At 41.5% G+C, this 10,315-nt stretch overlaps 1 protein-coding gene across 2 annotated transcripts in view; it reads left to right on the top strand.

Moving 5' to 3' along the window:
- Nucleotides 1-2,895: 2,895 nt before the first annotated feature.
- The window catches only part of NFX1 (nuclear transcription factor, X-box binding 1), a 56,830-nt gene continuing 49,410 nt past the window's right edge, over nt 2,896-10,315 (top strand). For both annotated transcript variants that reach the window (XM_085309749.1, XM_085309748.1), the window contains exons 1-2: nt 2,896-3,004; nt 9,008-10,051. In XM_085309749.1, the coding sequence (XP_085165875.1) occupies nt 2,980-3,004; nt 9,008-10,051 (1,069 nt within the window). In that variant the 5' untranslated portion in view covers nt 2,896-2,979. The remainder of the gene's footprint in view (nt 3,005-9,007; nt 10,052-10,315) is intronic.

Here is a 10,315-nt window from a genome sequence, read left to right as displayed (position 1 = left end):
GAATGTGACTTGTGACTCTGAAAAATGCCTGTTGACTCCTACTGCCTATATCCTCTGTTTTAACCGGTTATTTATTCCTGCAATTATTTATTTCCTAGCAGTGTAATTTTTAAGAGCTTTTGATGACTGACCTTTCTGAATAACTTCTGGAAATCCAAGATCAACTTTATCTCCCTTATCCACAGACTTTTTGACTCCTGAGAATTCCAATAGGGCTGTGAAGCAGTTCTCTCCTTTACAAAAGCCATTTTGACTCATCTCCAATGTATTATTTCTATGCATATGCTCACCAATTCTAATCTATTTTATGGTTTCCATTAAATTGCCTGCTTCCAGATTTCCTGTGGTGTCCTTTTTAAAAACTAATGTTACATGAGACAAATTCCATTCTCCTACTACCAGAGCAGTTTTATACAAGAGCTTGTCCAAGAGTTTGTAGTTCACCCTTGCGTTCTTTTAGAGCTGCCAGGTATATATTATCTGGTTCTTTTGATTTCGTACTATTTGTTTTGCCCATTTGTTCCATAACCTCTTTTACTGACACTTTCAAGACAGAACCTTTGGTGTGTCCCCTCCTGCTCTAAAGAAGAGAGAGCTGGCTTAGGAATTTCATATGCTCCTTTAAATTCCTTTTAATTCTCCTAGTGCTGCGGACTCTGTAGCAGGCTTCCAGAGCTTGAAGTCTTTGAAAAGAGATTTGTTATTAGATCTTATGCCTTATGCAAGTTGTTCCTCAGATTCTTTCGGCCTCTGTGATGGTGTGGTTTACTTTTCATCTGCCAGAGGTTAAAATTCTATTTTCAATTTCAGATCCAAATTTAGCTTTTTAAAGGATGCTTCTTGCAGAAGCTGTCCCCAGTGACAAGCTCACTTGTCCAGCTGCTTAACCATGGCAGTATCCTTTGAGCCTCCAATATCATATCTTTACAGAGTCTCCACATAGCCCTTAAATTCATCATTCTTTTAGCTCCCCCTCTATTTTTAACAAGCATCTTCATTTTTAGATAGTTGCCTTGTTTTGAAATGAAGCACAGTATTGGTAATTTTTTTTTTCGCTTGTGTAAGGGCTTTATGTAAGGAAGGAAAGGACAAAAGAGACAGAACATCACTGTGTGCCCACAGCACCTTATAACTCTTCCCTTGCCTTCTAGAGGGGTACGCATTATTGTCCTATACTACTGCTTCTGGTCAGAGGGATTGCAACATCAATGGCATTTGGAAACATCTAGAAACAGCTTCCTTAAAAATCAGGGATTCAGGGGTGTCCATTGCAGAAAAGGATAGCATGTTTCTGCAGAAGACTCATACTAAACATCTAGTCTTGCCGCTGGAGTCTATTTTAGGCTCTGTTCCATGTTCCTCACTAGAATCTTTGCATCATAGCAACGTTGTTCTCATTTCAAGGCATCTTGAGGGCAGTAGTCACTGACTCCACCGTGGGGGCTGTTCCTTAATTCAAAACAACAATACTATATGCCAGCTCTGGAATTCATGTGTTTCATTAGCAGATATGTTTCTATCAGCAGATACGTATCTTCCTTAGCATTCTGGCACTGAGTCATGGCTAGGGACTACCTTACTTTTGTTTCCTACCTCATGTCCGCTCTCCCTTGAAGGAAAAGCCATTTACCAGCATCTCTGCTGCATATAGAAGAGATCTGTAGCTGTCAAGGCCCATCTCTCCTTCTCCTCTCTCCACCATCCTGATAGTTTGTCTGTTAGGGCTCACGGCCAATTTTTATATGCAGCTTTCTGGCCTTGAAAAGCTTCAGTAGGTGCTTGTCCCATTTTCCCTCCCAAGCCGCTTTAAAACTCAGGATCTCACCCTTTGCATCTGAGCTATGCTGCAGGTATGCCCACGTGTCATCCCCGATTCTCTCCCACCAGCATAACTTTCTGCACTACCCTGTCACTACAGGCTTGTCTGGCAGCCTGTTGTTAGACTTGCTCTGCTCTGCCCTTCTTTGGAGCCATGAACTTTGTCTGCTGGAAGGGGAACTATGCAGTAAATGGGACTTTGGCCCAAGAACGTCATTATATGGGTGTGCCAGGCAGAACACGGAATCCATGCAGCAGTGCTCCTCAGAGGTGCCATACATCAGAGGCACAGTTGTCATGGTACTGTGAACTTAAGCTGCAGCATCTGAACAGAGCGGCAGCTCTGCAATGGCTCTGGAGCCACAYTGCAGAAGTACAAGCAGAGAGCTGTTCTGCAGAGGCACTGTAACCATGGTATTACAAACCTCTGCAGGGAGGTGTGAATCACACCGCAATTAAACACAGGAGCTGGTAGCTGCTGCATGAMAAAGTGTGCGGCTCTTCAGAGTCTTTGTAGGTGCGGCGTGGCAAGACTTCACTGCAGAGTGGGCAGTAGTACGGAAACCATCATGCAGGCTTTCCAAGTGAAGCTTCAGTTCCAGCATGGTCCTGGGATGAAAAGTGTGAGGCTCACCATCTCCCTAGAGCACTGCATACAGGATAAAAAAGACACCCTGGTGCCAGTCTCCTACTTTGTCCCCTGTGCTTGGAGAGAGTACAACGAGACAGGCAGGCATTTTATCTACTCCTACCAGGTGCTCTCCTGCCTTTAGCCCACTTAGCTAGGCGGCTGAGACAGCAAACCCATTTCACTACAAGGCCACAGCGGGCATGTTTACCGTCAAGCAAAGGGCCAACTTACTGCCAACAATAGTATCTGTCTGTTGCTTTCGCTTTTCGCTCCCTCCTTCCTTAACCCTTTCGGACCTGGTTCCCGGTTCTCGCCCCGCTCAGCGGCCGCGCCCGCGGCCCCGCCCCAACGGATCCACCACAGCATATCGCCTCGCCCGCCCCCTCCGCCCGCGCTTGCGGCGCCAGTGCGGCTGCGCGCGCCTAGCCGCGCGGAGCCGCGGAGGGAGCTGGCGCGGCTGCTGTGCGCATGCGCTTCGGCGGCGGTGGAGGAAGCGGGCCGAGGGGCGTGGGTACGCGGCACGCGTAGGCATGGCGGAGGCACGGCCCGGCGCAGGTGAGCGCGGCCGCGCTGCTCGGCGGGTGTCAGGGAAGCCGTGGGCCAGGCCGGCCGGCCGGCTGGGCGGGGGGGCGGCGGGGTGGAGGGAAGCAGGTAGCGCTCCGCGGGGATGCGGGCGGGGAGCTGAGCCCGGGTGGCCGCGGCCGATCTCCGGGTTTATCGGGGCGCTGGGGCTGCACCACCACCGGTTGCCGGGCGCCCTGGCCCCGGCCGCTCTGTGGGGCTGGTGCTGCGGGAAACGGTCGAGCCGCGGAGTGCGCCCGGGAAACTTCAGCTGAGAAACTTCGGCCTAGGGACCCAGCCCGAGGTGGGACTGCGCACCACAGGTGGAATAATTGAAGGTTTTTTTTTGTTTTCTCTCGGTAACTCTTGCTTTACTGTGTGCAGCTGCTGAACAGGAGGTTCCAGCCTCGCATCTAATGACTTCACCTGCGTTACAGGCACTTAGTGTTTGAGGAACCCTTGTGCAGTTATGTCTTGGGCGTGTAACTGGAAGTGTCACTGTTGCCTGAAGTGACTCATGATGTTTAGTCTTTTCATTGTATCTCTGTCTGTTTTTTTCTTGCAATTCAGGTTGACTTCTCAGATAATCAGTGTCTCTTTGGGTCCACTCACTGAGCTAATTCGTTTTATGGTTTGTATGGCTGTTTCTTGCAGCAGGAGTTCTGGACTAATGCAGCTTTGGGGGAGGGGAAGAAGAGCTGCGGCTCTACTTTGGGCAGCATCATCAAGTTTATTCAGATTAAGGATATCATTAAAATGTATCCTGTATAGGCTCCTCTGTCTCTTCTCTGATTTTGACAGCCAGACTGTAAAGAAGGGAAAGTCATCTGAATTCATTTTTGATAGGACAAGAATGGGACCACAGCTGCCTTAGGGGGGGATTAGAATAGCCTGGGACAAGGACTGGAGAGCAGAGACTGATAGCAGCATGCACCAGCTTCTCTTTACTGAAATTATCTGCTTTGTCTGTTTATCTTCCATGCTGTCAGGCTGTGAGTCAGCTCTGATCATGAAACCTYTTATGCAGTGTACATGCATTGGTGTAAAGAGCCTTAAATAGGTATACTGAGCTTTACTGAAATATTAGTCTGGGTGGTATACCCTTGCTACACTTTATAGTACATACACAAGCTAGCATAGATATCACCACATGGCATTAAATTATGGAGTTTACTCCCTTTTATGGTAACTCATAAAATAAAATGTTTTGCAGGTCTGTTTCTTAGGTAAGTTTTGGATCTGTGCTTGTGTGATATTATAGTTGAAACTAGCTTTTGCCCCGCAACTTCATGGACAAAACAAGTTATGACTTTGACAGCCTCAGCATGAAAGATATTTCTGGTCTCAGGGTAGATCGGGGAAGCAGTTGAGATCTGGGAATGGCTGTTTAGGACCATTGCAGATGTGCAACTTGTCCAGGATATTTTGCTAATAGTGAGTGGTTGTTCATACCCKAGAGAAGAATATGGGAAATAAGGCAACTACAGAATTATTGTTCAACTGGGTATACTGTTCCAGTTTGCAGCCTAGTGCATCTAGAGGTGCACAAGTGAGAGCTTGTGTTTGTATTTAATGGCTGTTAGTTGACTTTTCTTCCATTGGTTAGGTGTAATTGCTTCTGAATGTGGTTATATTTTTTTCCTCCCYCTCCCTTCCTCCACAGTGACCTTAGTAACTGGTTATGAGTTTCACATGCAATGCCACATGAGGTATGATGCATGAAGATATCCTTATGCAAAATCCATTCTCTAATAGGTACTTCATGTTCAGCTGATGTGGTTACTTCTGGTGAATCTGTATTTCCAGTCCATACTTTTTATATACCTCTGATGTTCTCCTGAAATGAGCTGGCTAAAACTTCATGTTCTACCCAAAATATGGGTACACTGGATTTGGACAATAACATAGTGGTGATTCTGTTTTTTGTTCCTTCTTTAATAATATCTGGCAAGAGTTGCAGGAAGGGAGCATATCTTTTATTAGAGCTATATAAGCTATTACAACTGGAATAAATAGGCAGGCAGGTTGTTTAAGGCCTAAAGAATCAGCARTGCAACCTGTCTTTGCGCAAAAGAGTGCGACTCCCATCCAGGAAGAAAGCCAGAATCTGTAAATCTGTGTTGCATGTGAAAATTATAGAAGACCAGAGGTAAATGCACATTACATATAAAATGACCAGAGAAAACATGAGGACTGAGGTTGCTCTTCTGTAAAGAGGTTTATTGCTTCTGATGCCATGAGAAAGCTTCACAGTTCCATCATATGCCACTCTTCTGGTGCACTGTAATGCATGTACCCTAAGATCTATAGGGAGTGTCTTCCATGTAGTTTCTGCTTTGCGTTCAGCTGATGTGACTGTTTGTTGTTTTAAAATGTGCAGTGCTAACACAGATGGGTTAATGTGTACACACTCTGTACTGTCATCTGTCTTTAGCTGAAAGAATGAGTTATTTGAATGGCTTGAAAACTCAAAGCATCTGTCCTGAAATAGAGCCAGTATATGAGCAGAACATACAGTGACTGGTGATCACCACTAGTGATGCTGCTAAATTTTGAACTATTAATTTTCTTCAAGATCACTGTGTTTATTTCTGCTTACGAGCAATGGTCCTGTACTTGACTGCAATTTAGGAAGACACAGTTCAATAAATACACTAGGTAGACAACCACTCTGGTAATTATGGAAGAAATACTGTTTATGAAACCTGTAGAGATGACCCCAGAGTTGGTGAGCAGAGCTTRCCTGTTGTGTGCTAGCTTTGTCTTTGACAATTTCTCTTTTGTATTTTGATTCAATTCAGTATTTTCCCCCATTCTCAGCTCTCCAAAATATTTGAAGATCTTAAAGGGTGCCATTGTTGAGAGATGAACAGCGTGTTTTCCTGTTGTTGACAGCACAGATTGTTCTACAATTATTTTTTTCTTCCCCTTGATCTGACACCCTTCCCTCTCTCTCTCCCTCTTCCAGGAGCTTCATAAAGCTATCTATGCCAAATCCATAGAAAAGTGGCCTGATAGAATAGAGACAATTGGTTGTCTTCATTCTCATGTGACTCAAAAGTAGGATCTCTTCTTACTTCCATGAAGTAGCTGAATTCATTTAAAAAGAGAAGTACAGTCTATAACACCTAAGAGACTTATATAGTTACTATATACTTATATAGAGACTCATTATAGTTACTTTCTTATGTGTATTTAATCTTCTCATAGGATGAGACAGTACAGATGAAGGTTGACTGCCATCAACTTCAGTTCACATATTCTCTCCTCTGGCTAATTAAAGCACATTGCTTAATAGCTGTTCAAAATCTTGCTGAATTTAGGATGTTCAAGCTATTCAAGAAGTGTCACTGAGGCATATGATATCTGTAAGCAGTAGCTTCAGATGTCATAAGTAATGTTTTCACAAAAAGAGTTCCTAAGATGTTATGTATGTAGCTCCTCTAGCTCCAAAAATAAACTCTGTTCTTGAGGTAGAACGTGTACTTACTAAATTGAGGCATGCACTTACTTCGTATTTTACTTACTTACTAATTTGCTTCGTATTTTAAAAAGTGTCTTTTCTGAAGGATAGTTCACAGAGACTACATAAGGTTGCCAGGATATTCTGGCTCTGTCCACAGAGTATGACGTGTAACCTTTAAGGCAGACTGGGCACAAAACCATGTCAGTGTTTCATATGCTTGGTTTTAATTTATAGTCAAACTCTTAGGAATCTTAAAATCTGAAATGTAGATATTGTTTCTAAAAGTACACTGGTTTTCTTTGATTATCCAATAGAAATACAGGCTGGGATCCAGCTTTGGAGATTTCCTTTTTCTTGGAATTTCTGTGTGTGTGTAATCATGTGAGGTTTTTTGTTCCAGTAGCTACTGATTGTCACAGTTGCATGTCTTACATAGGTAGTCTGCTGTTTCTTGTCTTGACAAACAAATAATTCGGTTGGTAGCATTTATCACATCTCTGGACTTTTTTTTATAGTGTAGAGGCTGGCAGTAGGAAGAGACATCCTATTCATGGAGTCCTACTGAATTATTCATATTTTTGGAGGTGGTTTTAAATATCTGGGTTCATTGTTTTTCATCTATTTCATCAAATTTAGTATGTTAGGTGGAAAGTGCTTTCAAATACATAACCCTTATAGCTAAGTGATTATCAGATTTGTAAAGTTGTTTATGCTTTTTTGGAGGCCACGTTCAAAAGTCAGTTTGACTATGTATTTATAAATACAACGAAGACAAATCCAGTTTGTTCTTACGTCAGTATAAGGTCATATGTTTTGCTTATCTGCAAAATGTGTTTATTCAAGCTTATTTATTGCATTCAACTGAAAGTCCTCTATAACAATTTGTTTATAATCAGTGCATTCATTTTACGTACCACGTTTCTCTAAAAGTTGTTATTATTTAAAATCATTGGTTTTCTTGGTTATGAGAAAGTTGTGGGTTTTTTTCTTTTTGAATAACATATTTAATAAACATTAAGATGCAATTCAATTCAACTTGTTATATCTGCCCATCAGGCTTGAAAGTTTAGACTCTACAAAAGAAAGTTTAAACCAACTAGTAAAATGGGTAGCTTTAAATCAGGTTTATGTACAATTACAAGATTTCATCCTATCTTCAAATCAAACAAGGAGATGAGAAGCTATTTTCTAAGTATTCTATACAGAAAATTTTCTGTTACTTTATAATGTACGACGACTGCACTGTAGTTTTGTAGTCCTCTTTGTTAAGGATAGAAAATAAACTAGTGAAAAATTAGGACAGAAAAGATGATCAGTGTAGCTGTAGAAAGTAAAAAGAACAACTTTGTTCTTTACAGAGAATGTATGTGCAAAGATAAAGAAGAAAGCAGTTCTAAGGAAACTTCTTGAAGTCTGTATTCTTTTCAAATGTGTGAACCTAATATATTTTGTTTCTGAGATTTCCAGTATTCTTAATTCATTCCCCAGCTGTTTTGAAGTACCTCTCTGTGGTGTTTAAATTGTCTCAAAATTTGATTAGTATTAGAATTTTTTAAAAAAGTAGTTGTAAAGAAGGAAAAAGAAGCTTTAGTATTTTCTGTCTAGTATAAATTTGAAAAGGCAGAAAGCAAAGTCACTTCAGCTGACTCTGTCTTTAGTAAGTATGAATTAAGATACATAAATCACAATCTAGATTTGTAATTTTTAATTTGCTTAGAGGTCCACTTCCCCAAAGATAACATATAATTTGGGTTGTATTTGTATTTGTTCTTCTCTTCAATGTTGATTTCCACAGTTTATTGGAAAGAAAAAGCAATAGATAGTTGAGACATCCTCGCCCTGGCAATTTTCACCTCTGCCTCTTCTTGGAAAATGTCTTATCTGTAGCCTGAGTGCTTGAGTTGCTCTTTGAATTGCCCTAAATGGGGAATATGCTACATCCGCCCTACTATCAAACAGGGTAACCTAAGTTGTGAGATCTCGTGGAAGTAATTCTTTTTACAAAGCCTCTTTTTTGCAGTACTATCTAACATTTAACAGATTTGCTGCAGTCTATTAAACTCTCACTGATACCAACCTGATAATTCCTGTTGTAGGCAGCCCCCGCTGGCACAACATAATATTGAATGGAGCCAGATGGGCTTTTTAATGTGTACCTTCCATCTCTACAGTCATGAAAGTCGGAGAGGGGAGACCTCACATGCAGAAACATGGCTTATGTTGATGGTGTCATAACAGAATAATAATGATGCAAAACTGCCACGTATAGTCTCTTTATCATTTACTGTCTCTATATAGAATAGTGTAATTAGAGTGCATGCACATATCTTGCATTGGCTATTGCCACTCTTAGGAGTACTTTGGAAGTACTTTTATAGAAAACTGATTCAATTCCAATTTCTGGAAACTTGTTTAGAATTATCTAGTGTGGGATTGATTGAACTTTTGTACCTTTAGGTGTATAATTTTGCTGGGAAAAGTTGTTTACTATTTAATAGCCTTATACTTGTTTTTATTTTTTCACTTTTCAGGCACACTGAATTTCAATCCTGATGCAACTGACTTCATCCCAGGAGAAAGACAAGCTTCTGATATAAGCTGGGTGAATAAAGATAGAAGAGACTCTCATCAGAATAGAAGCGATTTATCATTTCCTAGTCAGTCTTCTGACAGAAGTACGGATTATAAGAACTCTTCCAAAAAGCAGCCTGTGCTTTGTAATCCAGAAAGTCAGTATGGGAACTGTGAAGACTTTCACCAATTTCTTGGCACCAGTAAAAGTTCGAAGAATCGTAACTTTCAAAGCCAGCGATGGCACAGATCAAGAAATGATAGTACATGTCCTAGAAATAAGATAAGGCAAACTGCTACTGATGCTACTGCAGGTTCAGGAAATTCAGATAATTCAGTGGTACCTGGAAGAAGAGCAGCTCCTAGAGGATACAAAGACTTTCTCTCCTCAGAGAGTGACAGAGAAGTATCTAATGCAGATAGCAGAGGAGCAAAGCCAAAGAAAACACACCTGATGCATGCATCTGGAAGAGGGTTCAAGGAGAAAGGAAAGCAATTACATGAGCGGGAAAAGAGAGTGAGCTCTAAACAAAAGGTTGAGCTGTTCGAAAATGTGCCATCTTTGGATCTGACTCAGTCTGACTCTTCGGAATCATCTGTTGGAAAGGCGTTCTGTGAGGCACCTATCGGTAGTGGGGATGAACAGAAAAGCTACTGCTATGTTAACAAGAGATATCCCCGGAAGCCTGTGTGGAATAAGCCACCAATAGAAAAAGAATATCAGAAGAAACATGATTCTCACCGCAGTAAAAATACAAAAGTAGGTAAAAAGTCTTCCCTTGCGTATACCTCGAAAGATAAAAATGAGAGGAAAAAAGAACTCTCTGTTCACAAAAGTGATGAAACATCGACCAATGAAGTCAGGCATCAATTGTCTGACTCTGTCAGATGTAATGGAAGGAAGTTCCTGCTAAAGGAGGATCAGGCACCTTCCCTTCATTTCAGCTGGACCCAGTACTGGAAAAAGCAAAGTGATGTACCAAAAAACAAAGAAACTCATACAGGTAAGCTTCCTGGACTGTCTTGTACTCTAGTATTAAAGATAGGCTCTTTAAGTTGTGAAATAATTTAAACTGCCCGCACATTTTACTAGGTGAAGATGCTTATTATTGTCCGATAGATCAGTATCAATTTCGGGGGATCAAATTAAATGTGAACATGTTTTTTGAAGGGGAAGATGTTTTTAAGGTTGTTATAGAAGGTTTCCTGTTCTCTCTCTCTCTCTCTGTGTGTGTGTGTGTGTGTGTGTGTGTGTGTGTGTGTGTTTT

This window comes from Rhea americana, unplaced genomic scaffold, assembly GCF_003343005.1.
Source record: "Rhea americana isolate MKP2758 unplaced genomic scaffold, rheAme1 scaffold_302, whole genome shotgun sequence".
NCBI classification, from domain to species: domain Eukaryota; kingdom Metazoa; phylum Chordata; class Aves; order Rheiformes; family Rheidae; genus Rhea; species Rhea americana.
This window is presented reverse-complemented; position numbering and strand designations above follow the sequence as displayed.